The sequence below is a fragment of the Prorops nasuta genome, unplaced genomic scaffold (assembly GCF_024137725.1).
Source record: "Prorops nasuta isolate Cenicafe-Biocafe unplaced genomic scaffold, Cenicafe_Pnas_1.2 PNAS00003, whole genome shotgun sequence".
NCBI classification, from domain to species: Eukaryota; Metazoa; Arthropoda; class Insecta; order Hymenoptera; family Bethylidae; genus Prorops; species Prorops nasuta.
Window position 1 is genome coordinate 622,256 of NW_027116800.1, and position 14,558 is coordinate 636,813.

At 35.2% G+C, this 14,558-nt stretch overlaps 1 protein-coding gene across 3 annotated transcripts in view; it reads right to left on the reverse strand.

Moving 5' to 3' along the window:
- Shal (Potassium voltage-gated channel protein Shal) overlaps positions 1-14,558 on the reverse strand; it is a 109,133-nt gene that overhangs the window by 8,522 nt on the left and 86,053 nt on the right. Inside the window, exons 5-6 of one of the 3 annotated variants that reach the window (XM_066724858.1) lie at positions 10,894-10,977; positions 2,235-2,497 (exon numbers count right to left, since the gene is read on the reverse strand). In XM_066724858.1, the coding sequence (XP_066580955.1) occupies positions 2,360-2,497; positions 10,894-10,977 (222 nt within the window). In that variant the 3' untranslated portion in view covers positions 2,235-2,359. Of the gene's footprint in view, positions 1-2,234; positions 2,498-10,893; positions 12,010-14,558 lie in introns of those variants that run through there. The other 2 variants (XM_066724860.1, XM_066724859.1) reach the window with 2 other exon arrangements.

The window sequence follows — 14,558 nt, forward strand, 5'->3', positions numbered from 1 at the left end:
TGAGAGGGATATATAAACAAAAAGCAAATGAAAGAGGAAAAGTTGAACAGAGAGAGAGAGAGAGAGAGAAGAAAAAAGAGGAAACAGAAAACGCAATGATGGAGAGAAAGTGAGGTTTGAAAAGAGTGAGAGAGAAAATAAGAGAAAGGTGTGAAAGAGGTAAATGTGGATGAGGAATAGAGGGTATTGTGTATGTGTGAGAGAGGAAGGGAGAGAGAGAGAGAGAGAGAGAACAAATATAGAGTCAAGAGTAGGACAGCAATAAGCAAGAGGAATCATATGAAAGGGTGAGAATGAGTATGTGTGTGGAGAAGGGAGAGAGGAAGAAGAGGACTGTCGGAAATAACACACTCGAGGTAGAGCTAGTTGTAAAAGGCAGAGTCCTACTAGCATTCTATGAACGTGATCGATATCTCGACACTCTCCACCAGATTGTTCTCTGCAAACTATACGGCACTTTAACAGACGCCCTATTGCCAAAAATAACAGCACCTGAAACATTTTATCCCCCAAAACGTCCAATCATAAAACTTTAACCAACCCTCTCATATTTTTATCAGTGTTATATTTATAAAATACATTTGTACCCCGAATGGAAATATCAAAATATCGTTCAAAATGCACTCGATAATTCTATTCATTCCGATGTTATAATTGGTCTGGTGGAAAACATTTAACATGTAAATTGTGAACTTCTGATGATAGTCATTGAGATATGATAACGCATTAATTGGCAAGAGAAAAGGTTTAAATGTATATAGATAGAATTGGTTGCTGGTGGTTCGTGGGGAAATTAGGAAATGGAGATTTTCAAGGAGAAATAGCAGCAGTTGATTTTGATGGAAGTATTTTGGCGGTGGAGTGCAAATTTGCCTATGACCTCGTTCGGTGGGATCAGCTCTCCCCCTCCCCCCTTTCTCGAGATAGCTTATCCTACGATGCTCCAATTGAAATTCGAATAACGCGCTTTGCAGCCCGATTATCGGTCTGCCTACCCACTTTACTCAAACAGGAAAGGAGAGAGAGAGCGAGAGGGAGAGAGACTGCCAACCAATGTCCATGATCCAAAAAATTGGACATTGGACAACTCATAAAAAAATAAAATAAAAACAAGCTATCGTAAAACCCACAACTTTATACTCATTTTAAGTACCATCGAGCACCGAAACCTCGTAGCTATGTAGCTACTATTCTTGGTAAGCTTATTAGGATTTTTTTAAACAAATAATAAATTCATTAAGTATAAAAAATTAAAAGTATTTGATTACCAACGTAATGAGAAATTAAAAAAAATACCTTCATGCTCCTATAGAGAGAATACTTTGCTTTCTTTTTGCTCTTATTTTGTTTATGTTTCAAGCGTGAGCCTGATGGAAGAAGGCTTAATAAATTTTGCTCTTGATTATAAAAAAGAGGGTGACGTAATGAACTCTTATAGTTCTCAACGGTAGGCTCGTTCCACGCGAGTCAAAATACAAATCTATAATAAACCATTATTAACTTTAATAAAGAGGTCCCTGTGATAATTAAAAAAAACCATTGAAAAGAAGAGAGACCATTATGGCATTATTATTTATAAGGCCCACTGACAAAACTTTTCTGTCAAACGTGTCACGTGTGACACCGTGTGTGATTCTTGTCCAGGCAATTATATTGCAACTTGCATCAGACAGAGATAAATTTATCCAGCTGATTACAATTTTTAAAAAAATCACTGTAGTTAAACCGAAAATAGCAAGATTTTTTATTAAAAACATTTGTAAAGATTAATAAGCAAATTGCCAAGACTAATATTTTCAACTAACAAATTCGGTTTGACAGCAGAATTAAACAGGATACCCTGTATACAATAGAATGTTTGAATCTTTTCATAAAACAATTTGACACAATTGAATAAACCTAAAAAGCACAGTGAATAAACAATTCAATTATGATACATTGATACAAAAAGATAAGAAACTATATTCTATTATTAAAAATAATTCTTTACAGTTTCTAATTAAAAGCACAAATATGAGAACAAAAATCGGATGATAGTATTTCTACTGAAAATGCAACAATATAAAGCCGTAAGAAACACGAATGTTGAATCGGAAGGTAGATGTGGAAACTGTAAGGTCAAAACTGTAAAGATGTGAAAAATTCCTACTATATCCGGCGATGCGTTATGTAAAAGAAAGTGTGAATCTCGTTTTGGTTGATAACGATTTAAAGAGATCGTGACATAGGCTCACCGTTATCATAGTTAGACGGCCATGGTTCATTCTCGGAGTGAATAGTAGTAGAGGAGGACGGTAGTAGTAGGTGATTAATTTTTTATTCATTAGCGGATTGGTGATCGTGATTGGTCTCGATCGACTCAAGCGGTCTCCGAAACCGGAAGCGGTGGCTGCCCACCGGAAGTCATAGCAGGCGTGGTGGTGGTGGTGGTAGTTGGGACCGGAAGTGGCTGAAGGGCCTGCATGTCACAGGTGTGGGAACCGCGCTTCTTTAGGTCCTGGAACAATTGGCATTTCGGATATGTTTGAAAGTTCATCTTCCATTTACCCTCCTCATCCTCCTCCACGTCTTTCAACTTCTAACTACTTCCTCATTTTTTAACTGTACATCTGAAATTATACATTCGTCCCTGTTTTAACTTCAACGACTCTAATACTAGATTTGTCGGTTTAATAAAAAGTAATAATTAATCGTTGAAAGTATTTCAAAAAACTGCAATTTTTAAAAATGTTTAGTCTCTGTTTTTACTTTTCTCCTTGACGAATTTATAATTCCAGCTTATTACACGTATCTGTATCTTATCTCTCTCATACTATTTACACTTTGTTTTTTTTTGTCTCATACATTTCTCAGGCCTGCCCTTTCATTCCAGACATAATATTCAGTCTGAAATAGCATTGACTATTTCTACTTTTATTTTCACTTCCTCTACATTTACCCCTTTATACGAAGCATATTTTATCTCTATAATAAATGCTAATTTTTTAATCTGATTCTCATTGAAAATATCACAAATTTGACATGATCTTGAGTTAAAAAAAAAATAATTTTGAAATAAGTTAAATGACGATAAGAAAAAGAAATGAAAGAAAAAATCAATGCTCTTCATCAAAATTTGCATAAAAAAATTTAAGAGGAATTTAGAGGAAGAGATTAAAAAATTTACATGCAAACGTGCTATTATTATAAATAAATTAACATTGATGTGGTAATAGTATATAGTTACTGCAAAATATGTATAAACAATAGAACTTATAAGTAGGACGTTGAAAAAAGATATTTAATTATAAAGATAATATACGATTGATACAAATATAATATACACATAACGAAACATGCCATTGAGAATATTAAAACAAATAATTTGCTATATCTAGTTTTGTATCTGTAAATAAATCTTAATAAAATTTAAAATGTAATTAAATGTATAATCTTTAATATTTTATAAATGAAAGTAGTGTAACAACAATTTATCCAATATGTACAATAAAAAGGTAATTATGTTTTAACGTTTAACATTACGTTAAAAGTTTAAAACTGTAGATTGTTAATTTTCGTTTTGAGTAGCGTCTGTACAATTTTCCCCAGGAATGGTAGATATTTCAGCTGTGTGGATAAAGGAAAACGTGTAATAGCGATGCTGCATACGTGCGCGTGGTATTCACTTTTGTAAATTACAGAAAAACCTTGCAAGAAGCATGCTGCAGTATGCAAATAAGAAAAATAGATTTAGCAGGACAGAAGTTTGGCAATCTTCTTAGAGTCTCATTGCTGTAAAACCCACAAAGCAATATAGTTTTGGAGAAGATCCTACCAGTGTAGAGTTGCCGATAAATTAAACGAGGTATTTCAGTTGACTACAGAAAATAGCAAAAGCTATTAACAAAGAAAGTCCACCTTGACACCAAAAGAATCATAAGTAAATAAACATGACGACACGGATAAACATAATCAGGTTGTTTTACCAGCAGTAACGGTCAGGTCATTTTGATATCGATTAAGTGGAAAATTACAAAAAAAAAATAAATAAATTAAAGAAATCTTTTCGGAAAATATTAATCCTGATTAAGTTCACAGTATCCTATACGTGTCCAGGTGGTACTTGTTGAATTAATAACAGGGACACTGACACTTACTGTACATTAAAGCTCTGTAGCCCTCACGATGCCACACGTTCTATGCGTGGTGATAAAAAATTGAGAAAAAAAGAGATAAAAAATGGACGAGCATTATTCCCACTGCAGAGGTTAGTCTGGTGAGGGGAAACGACTATGGACTAATTAACTCATTAGCTAAATTAACTCAGCTAGCTAGGGCTCCAGGATGCAGGTCACCACTCATCGTGCCATTCTGCGATGGTCTACGCACATTCTGCAATTTTTTGTATGGAAATGTGTCGAGTGTTAGTTTGTGTTAATTTCAACAATAACAACAAAAAAACTCACGAAGCTACTATAATGTCTTTCGTACGTTCTTAACAATGTTAAATTGTGTCAGCTTGTGTCATGGATGTCATATAATCGTGTCAATAACCTTCCTATTATTTTCTATGCATACTTTAAACTGTCGAGTACACTATTTCTACCAGGAATAGAATAACTAATGTTCTAATAGAATTCTATTAGCCAATTGGATTCATCACAAATGAATTCAAATTCTAAAAACTATTCTACTCTACGTCTATCTATCGTTCAATCGTACAGTATAACATTACATTATTAAACATATATTGCTGAGATATTTCTCTAGTATTACCAAATAGATCACGATTCTATTTGGCTCGGTCTATCGCAACTATCTTTAATTCTCAAATGATCGCACAGTATTTGTTCTCCACTTTAATCTTAAATCAAATACTTGTTGGATTTCAGGGACTGTTGGGTAAATATGTACATATTCTGTGTTGTATACCATACATTTACTACGTGATTAAATGTATTTGATATTCGTGTATTTACAATTACAGATTTGGAATTAGATGTATATGAAATATATTTTACTACAGAGAAGCAAAATTTTTTCTATGCTGGCTTTTAGGATTCCATAAGGCCATAGGGCGTTTCGCGTATCAAGCAGAGTACTGTCTAATGTTCTGACAAAGTTTTCTATACTGCTTAAAGCTATGCATTTGATCTCAAACTTATCCACATTTGTCACGTATTTAATGATATTGAATGTATGTATGGAATAATATACAATTTTAAAATTAAAATTATTTGTATTTTTTCATAGCCTGTAATAATATTTCTAGAGTATTTTCTTGATTAGATAAAGATTTAGGGTTTCTAGGCAGGTTTTGGCTAAGTTTTCGTCGAGCATGCCAAGCGTTCTTCCGAATAGGGATTCTACTCTAATGTTTGAGGGTTATTCTGTAGAGCCTGCAATGTCCCGATGACTATGCCATTCGGCCAACGTCCATAATAACGTTACGTAATAAACGCTTTTACGCTTATTTAACAAACTCTAGAGCTGCAATTCGCCGATCAAATATCAGCCACGAAACTGCAATGCAGTGACTCTCAATATTCCAGGCGTATCTCACAGTTTCTGTCTCCGGTATACTTGTGAATTCCATTCCGCATCGCTTATTTCCCTAAGCAAACGTCAGTGAGATCCATCCCTGAAACGCTCACTCAAACCGTATACGAAGCCAGCCACTTTACCGGCAACGATTACTCCGCAAATAATTGTCTCATCAGTCGAATCGGAAACGTCCAGCCAACTAATTAACAAACATTGCTCAATGATCAGTCGAAAATCCGTCTCTCATCTACTTTTCCCTCAATACTCGACAAATAATCTCCAACAATTTTTCACGGTTCGGTAATTTAAAATAAAACTAAAAACCAACTGCAATATATAGAACATTATTGGATGCACCACTTGAACCACCTCAGAGAATATGGGTGTTTCACGTAAGGCGCCCCAGCTCGAAATGAGGACTCAGAGCGCATGGTGTGGGCAGATGCATCTAATTGGCCGCGGAGGGAGAGAGAAGGAATAACGTGGAGAAGGATAGAGCTATCCTTTACTAGACGATACGCCTAGCGTATTGCTGTCCCATCCCTATCCCGCTCGAGGATCAAGAAAGAAAGAATAATTGGAGAAGGGAAGAGCTATACATTGGTATACGATACGCCTAGCGTATCGCTGCCCCTCCCTTCCCCGCTCACACCAGTCATCTTTGGTCAACTCTTGTCCTCTTTCTCTTACTCTCTCTCTCTCTCTCTCTCTCCAACCGCGGCCAATTAGATGCATCTGCCCGCACCATGCGCTCTAAATTCTCTTTTCGAGCTGGGGCGCCTTACGTGAAACACCCTGTATAAATATAATAATTCAATTAATTCCATAACTATAAAGGATAACAGTTTTTTTGCAGATAACCTCTTTGAAAATATTTCTTATTTGCACTCAGAGAGGTCTCTTGTAGAAAATTCATATCGTTTACAGTTACGGAGATAAATGAATTTTTATGTTCATACTCTGAGGCGAATCCCTAGGAGAGGGATAAACCTCATTATACACATACAATGATCAGTATAGCAGCAAAAAAGATCTAATAGAAATATAAGAAATAGCAAAGTATTGTTTAAATAATTCTCTAAATTTTAGAAATGTACGACAGTGAAATTACTATTGGAGATGTTATTGAAACATGTTTCCAGTATTAACCAGTTAACTGTTATTAATCATTGTACTCATTACGCAAATATGTAAATTTCGACTCCGATAAATTATTAAAAGCTCAGAGGTCGAAATTAAATGAGCAAATAAATTATAATCTCAATAATTATTATATAATGAAAAAAAAACAAAATGTTCAAAGAAACTACATAGTTGACTGGTTAATGAGATTACCCACTCTGCTAAAATTTAAAAAAATTAAGAAATTTAAGAAGCAAAGAAATAAAATATATCGAATAGAACAGAGTATTTTGAGAAATTGATGAGGCGTTAAAATCAATTGACGTTTCATTTAGCAGACACAACGAGGTGACTAGCGTAGGGGAAGAAGAGGGGGGGGGGGGGGTAGATCGGTACGATAATGAGGTATGGTAAAAATTTTTGCTTGTGTGTGTTCAGCCGTTATGGATACGCTTAACGGAGGATTAAATGCGTGCATGTGTGTTTCACTATAGAAGTTCAGCACAGCCGTTTTCTGAATTCTGACTGACCGAATACACTGGAAACTCGCGAGTTTTCGAAGCCGCAAACGTGACGCGATTCATTTGCGTTGTAGGCATCGCGTGCCACGTGTGTGCAGCCTCTGGGGAGGGCCGAAACCGACGGAATTCAACGGAGCACTTGGCCTATTGCCGCGTAACATGCATCACCTACACACACACAAACACATTCATTGAAACGCAAATTTTTTACATCTCTTATCCACGAAAATACAAAAAACCCCATTATGATTTCTTTTTTGAAGAAATTTTTCAAAACAGTAACCTGGCATCATTATATTATTCTAGAATAGAACTTTCAGTAAACGACTCAGTTTACGGCCATAAAACGAATTGCATGCATATTGATAAATTTAAAAATATCTTGTATCCTCGAAAATACATTAATTAATTAATTAATTGTTACAAATGTTACTCCTACTTAGTCAATATTTTAAGATTGGAAAATTCGTTCTTATTGCAGGGGGTAGATTGGATAAAAAGGATGCGGTATATAATTAAAATTAATTAGTGATTATTCATCCTTGTTATGCTGGCAAATGAACAAATTACATTTTTTACGAAACTTCATTCATCATCAGTATCCTGGGCTGGGCGATACTTATTTTTAAATGTGATGTCTCCCTTTAACGCGCGAGACTGGAAAACTACTCACGCAATGAGAAAGTTTTAATTAATTAAGAAAACTTTGAAAAAAATCTCGTCTATAAATTATCATTTAATTATAACAAGATTTCACGAATTTTCGATGACTCTCGTGATTATTTTAATTGTATAATCTAGAATACTGATGAAAACTCGTATCTGCAGAAATCTATTAAAATTTTATTAATTGGAAACTTTATATTTGAGGCTAAAAATATCGCATGAAAGTGAGCCAAGCAAAAAAATCTGGATATATTTTGATCAGCTTGTTTGCTGTACGGTGAAATTTTGGTACGTTAAATAAAATAGCAATAAATAGAAAAGAATAAATTGCTACAGGTTCCGGAAAGTTAAGAAATAGTGGATCTATGTATACAGGGAACAAATATACATATAATAATATATGTAGATATATTGGATGGATGGACGCGAAGGATCATAGAGAGATTTCCGTCAGAATTTTTCGCGCCAGTTAGATTTCAATGAAATGCCTGTTCGTATTCTGCTCATATTTGTGGGGTAATCTGGCAAGGAGCATTTTGAAAAGTTTTCACTTCGGTACGAATGAATCGCGCGTATCGCTATACTAGCACGGTATATATATACCGGGTGTGATATTTATTTCTAACAATTTAGAAATCAAGAAAAACATCCGCTTAACTTTTTATTTCTAAAGCTTAATGAAAGCGTAAAATAGAATTCCAATTTCTTTAATTCGAGACTTCCTGTAGCTAAGCTTCAGATAGAGTAATCACATGACTTTGCTAAGATAATTTTTTACCTCAAATAAAAGAATTTTTAATCGTTAAAATAATTTTTTAATCATGGTGTAGGATTAAGATTATTATTTCTCCAAAGAAACCTTATGTTTAATTATGGTATTAATGGTTGAGTCAAATTGATTATAACACGGTATACTATATATATATATAACGCATATATCTGTCAACCTTGGCACAGTCTAAAGGCAAATGCACGCTACGTTTTTTGATTCGTTAATGATTTTATCAAGGGCTGAAACTAAAAAACCAAAAGGACCTTTCTGGATACGATCAGATGTGGCTGGCACATGAGGGTCACCCGACTCGTGTATGACCTATTTTCTTCGAGCGCGTCAGTGATAAATTCTTTTTTAGTGTTGCGCAAAAATTTCCACAGTGGAAAAACTCAATAATTTCATGGGATTTTATTATTCACCGTGTACATAAAATTTAACAGTAAATTCTTTGAAAATACCAAATTGTATACTGGTCCATTAAATGATGGTAAAAATATGATTTTCAATGTTATACAATCCATATATGTGTGTGTGTGTGTGTGTGTGACGACATCGTTGTATAAAGTATAAATTTCTAAAGTGTAAATAACGTGGAACAAATTATTTATTATCCATAGTGCAAAAATATAAAAAAAGTGATTCGGCTGATAAATATAATGCTGTATCACTAATATCCTCCGCAAATAGGCTCTATTTCACTAGGAAGAATATAAAAAATAAATATAAAGAATGAAAATAACATGGTTTATATTACCTAATACCTTTCCTAAGAGATGATTATTGGCTGTAAAATAATTGGTTAATCAAACCTTATTCTATGGTAATCAGTGATAGTTATAACTCGATGACTGTCTAAGTAAAGTAATGCAATGCCCTGTGAATCGATAAATGCATAATGGTTTAAACTATAGAGAGAGCATTAGAAGCTGAATTAGTTTATTCATTAAAAATGTGAAATTTTATAAGATATTTAAAAAAAATCTAACAGCATACAGAGACATACATTACTAAAGAAGCCACAAAATTTTTTATTAATTGAAAATAGTTGATTCCTAATACACCTAGACTAGTATTTCTAGATTACCAAAGTTTTAGTATATTATCAATAAACTTCGTGTAAAATTGAACTATATATATATGTGTGCGCCATTCATGTACTTGCCGCCGAGACGCTGCCGTACGTGTCTCTTGATGGAAAAGTGTCAGTTAATGATTGATATGTGGTTACAAGTAAATAATTGCCTTTTAATGATAAATAGATGCAAAGAGCAGTATATTCATGGAATATAGTATAATACAATAAAATTGACTTGCATCGCTAGCGAATAGCAAGTCTATAGTGATCAGCAAGGTTTTCATATCGGGAGCGGGCAGTATGCCAGGAAAATAATCCGTTAATTCGTCTACTTTTTTATTAAAATAAATCAAATCCTAATGGGCGCTGACTGTAACAACAAAACGATAAAAGGAATCGAGCGATTTCTACGAAAATAATCATTGAACCAGATTTCGATCATATTTATCGTTCTTATATTAAATCGAATATCAACTTTACTCTTCAAAGATACTCCTTCCTCTTCAAGAATTAAACAATTGTTTCGATGAAAATTAAGCAAGTTCTATATAATACCTTGAAGATCACTCTGTGCAAGATCATTCAGAAATGAATAAAAAATCGAAAGAAACGTGAAATAAGAATAGGTATAAAATTAAAGTTTAGTTATTGTAGTGAAAAAAGATTCTATGCTATATAAAATCTATGAAATAAGTAGATAAGCGAATCGTTGACTAATAGAGATGTGCTTTGGTAGGAAACTGATACTAACGAAGGTATTTGCTCGACACGAGATAAAATATATTGGATCTTAGAAAGGAGCTTATTAGTCATTGATGCATAAAAGCTTGAGGATCCGGGTCATTCACCTTATAATAAAGCGATAAGATAGAGAAGCGTGTAGCGTGGATTTTTTTATGTGGAGAAGCGCAACAATAAGCCATTCAGGCACGACCAGCCATGATGGTCATTGCATAGGACAGTAATATACGTAGATGCGTGTGTGTGTGTATGCGTGACAGTATATATTTGTGAGAGAGAAAAAAACAGAAAGAAAGAGAAAGAAGCCTTATGGGCCTCCAGTAGTATAGTCAGTTATATCCGCGCCTGACCAGAAACATTTATAGCATAAGTGCTCCCACCATTCAAGATTCCCCAAATATATTCATATCACACTCCCCCCCCCACCCATCCAAGCCTTATCTAGGCCAGAAGAGACACTGTTTCTTTACCTTTTTCCGCACTTGTATACGGTCTCCGTATACTAGCACCACTCTATCCTTGCTCTCGTTCGAAGTGAGCTGATATGACAAACTCTGCACGTTCGATTTGTCGTTTCGATTCACAAAGTTTTTCAGATTTGCGTTATATTCGTTCGTTTTTCGTCGTCCATGGTGAGTCGTGGTTGTAATGGTTTCCATTGGATTTGTGTTTCGTCCGTTATTTCGATGTGATTTTTCGTGAACGACGTTTGTTTTTGATTAAGATATAGAGAGATACGTAGAAAGAAATAGAGAGAGATAGAGAGCGTTTTTCGTGCGATATACAGAGAGATTGACGGACGAAGAAGAGTCCATCAGAAGATCCAGGACGAAGATCCAAGTAGCGGTGAACGATGATGTTGATGATTCAAGATGGCGCCGTCATCATTGGTGTCCGTCGTCACAAGGTGGAGGTGGCACGAAAATGAGGAAATAGAATTGATTGATTGACAGTGCAGTTTCGTTGCGTGTCTTATTTTGCATTTTGCTCTAATTTGCTTGTTTTCTACTCTTTTTTTGTTTCGACAATTGTACATAAGTAGAGAGAATTTTATTCTTGTATCTTTACTGTTGTGTCTGCTTTCCTTCTAAAACTTGCTGTTCACAATTATTATATTATAATCTTTTTCTCTTATGATACTTGGCTAATTTTCTTATCCTCGCTGTGGCACACTTGCCCGAAACGACATTTCTGATCCTTCGTATAGTTTTAATCGCGTTTTGGGTATTCCGGATCATTGAACGAGTCTCATGTCCCACGAATCAGTCAGAATCGCGTTTGGATCATCCTTTGACTAAACTCAGCCGCTTCCAGGTCTCTAGGATCTTTCGGCGGCTTCTACTCTGATTTTACGTTATAGTATATCCTGCCTCGTGTTTTTTTTTTTTTTTTTTTTATTCGCCAGGATGCGCCGTTCGTGCGAGTGTGCGTTGAAAAGATTTTTGTAATCCGGAGTTTTCTTATTTTTAGAGTTTTCAGAAAGAGGCCTCAACGAGGTAAGTGCCGTCCATGGCGGCCCCCGTCTGCCCACCCTGCGTGCCCGGCCCTGGGGCCCTCGTCGCCGGGATGTATTGACTGTACGCCTGCTGAAATCCACATCACAAGCACACACTACATTGTTGCACGCCAGTCTCACCTAGTCTAGACGCTGATCTACTCTTATCTAACGGGACTCTATGCGTCTTTAACAGTACAGGATCTCCCAGGTACGTTCACAGGACATCATATTTTCAGAGTAATCTACCATCTACGTCCCATGGACCCCCATAAATATCCCAGGTGCGTCCAAAGGATATCGTATCTCTTTTTGCACAATAATCTGATACGATCTATACCCAAATCCCATGGCCACCTATAAATATCCCAGGGACGTCCAGAGAACGTTTATCATTTTCTTACTCGGTCTGTGCATTAACGGTAATTTCTACTGTGCGACTTCTGGATGTGAAAACTGAAGCTATCTATAATCTACATAAGGTATTATTCTTGAAAAAATCTTGAAGAAATTCTACAGACATTTGGTAATGCTACTGGATCGTGTACAGGATATCCTGTGAACACCTTAATTATTGAAAGATGTAAAAATAGAACAGACTTCTGTGTCGACACCTATAGTCCTGGTGGAAAATGTCTCGGTTTCCATTTTTCAAACGTTTTACCTAATCTAGCCTATTTTTTCTTCATCTCGCTAGTAAAAAATGGGTCTGTCGATTGTTTTGAGAACGGTGAGTGTCAAAGAATCTTTTTAATATTATAAAAATAAACATTTGCAAATTTTACTTCTTCGATATTTGAGATTTAGTCAATTATTGCTACGATCAAATCGAGGGAGGGAGGTCCTATAAATATCCTAGTACAGGATCTAATCAGAGTAGAGCTGGATCTAGTTAGAAAGGAAGTACAAGGGTAAGATGTCATTTTTAGGCAAGCCAATACAGGGTCACCCGATTAGTGGGTTAATTTGCTATGACGAGGCTGGATAACTCCCGTGAATAGGGTAATAAATCTATCACGAGGAGATTCTAAAGGAACGAGTTTCGGAAAGGCTGCTATGGATATAAATTGCTCGAGATATGGAGACGTCTGGTGACCTAGAAAAGCAGTAATTTCACGTACGAGTGATATTTCGATGTGACGTGCGCTCGAAAGGATAACCCAATATCGGGTGCGACGAGATCCTGTGATGCGACGATAGTGATTCATCTCACCACTTTGGATCTTAAGTCTTTATGTTATGAATCATCACGATTATATTTCGATACAACAATGAAAATAAACTCTGATAATAGTATTTTATTACAGCTTAAAAAAACAATTCTTTCAATAACCGAATTTATCATAAACTCGTCTATCCTTTAAAAAGAAAAATTTATGAAATAGATTAATCATTAGCTGTGAATGTGCTCAAATTTATTTTTGGATTTTCTAATAATAAATTTATTGAAATATGAAAGCAAATTCTAATTTCTAGTCGATTAATTAATGATAGAATATTCATGATTAGTAAACAATAGAAAATAAAAAAATATTTTACTGGTGCAGTATTTCATTATTAATTATATAATTATAACTCAGCATTTGGTTCGATTTCAAATCAAAGTCTTTCTGACCAGTTATGGTACGAATCTACTGATCGAATTATCTTAAATAGGAGAAATAACCCCTATAGTGAAGTGTGCAATTCGAAAAATTGAGATTGGGACAGAATCGTAATTCAAAATTAGATACTTTCTCTTAAATTTGATCTCGAAGAGTATAGAGTCCCTGTGATAAATTTCGCCAAAGGGCAAAATTGATTTTCAAGAATCGCTGTAAATATAACTTCGTATCTATAAAAATACCGTGAGCAAGGAAATGTCAAGTGCCATAAGGAACAGTGAAACATCTCTAATAAGAAAATCGACGTTACAACAACAGTCACACAATCTTACCTTGGCAGAAGAGAATAATTTCTAGGGATTAGCAAGAAAGTCGGACAATTTGTATCAGAGAACACACGTATACAATAATATACAATGGAGCTTTGGATGAGCATTGATAAATTGCACGGTATTCAGTATCGAGAAGTTAGTACACGTATAGAGTTTAATATGGGAAGATCGCGTATGCTCTGGCATTTTATCGTCTCTAACATCTCCCAGCTCCATTTTGAGGGGAAAATTCGAATTTGGCACATCGAGTCGATTAATAATTCAGTATATATATACATAAGGTCATTAATTATGTACAAGAATCAAAGTGGAACGCGTGATCAACCTAAATACGAGAAGAGTAATCGATTCTTCGCTCTTCCTGTACGTGAAAGTGAAAAAAGGAGTAGGTATAGGGACACTTATACATTACAGATAGGTTACATATAAAAAGTGGTGGGAGGACGGGGTATAGAAGTTTTATAAGGGGTTAGCGATAGTGCTTGTTACATGGTTGTCGAGAGGATTGGCAGAGCTTTTTAGACGGACACTTAAGATTCAATTTTGTCTTGCCTGGCTCATCTGAAGTGGATGCTCCACTACAGCCTCCTGCTGTTCCTTTGGCTATGCATTATTCATAAAAGCAACTCGTGTTACGTTATATCATAATGTGCATTGTATGCCGCTTAATTCCACCCGACGTCACGGCTTTCGTCAAGCCCGAC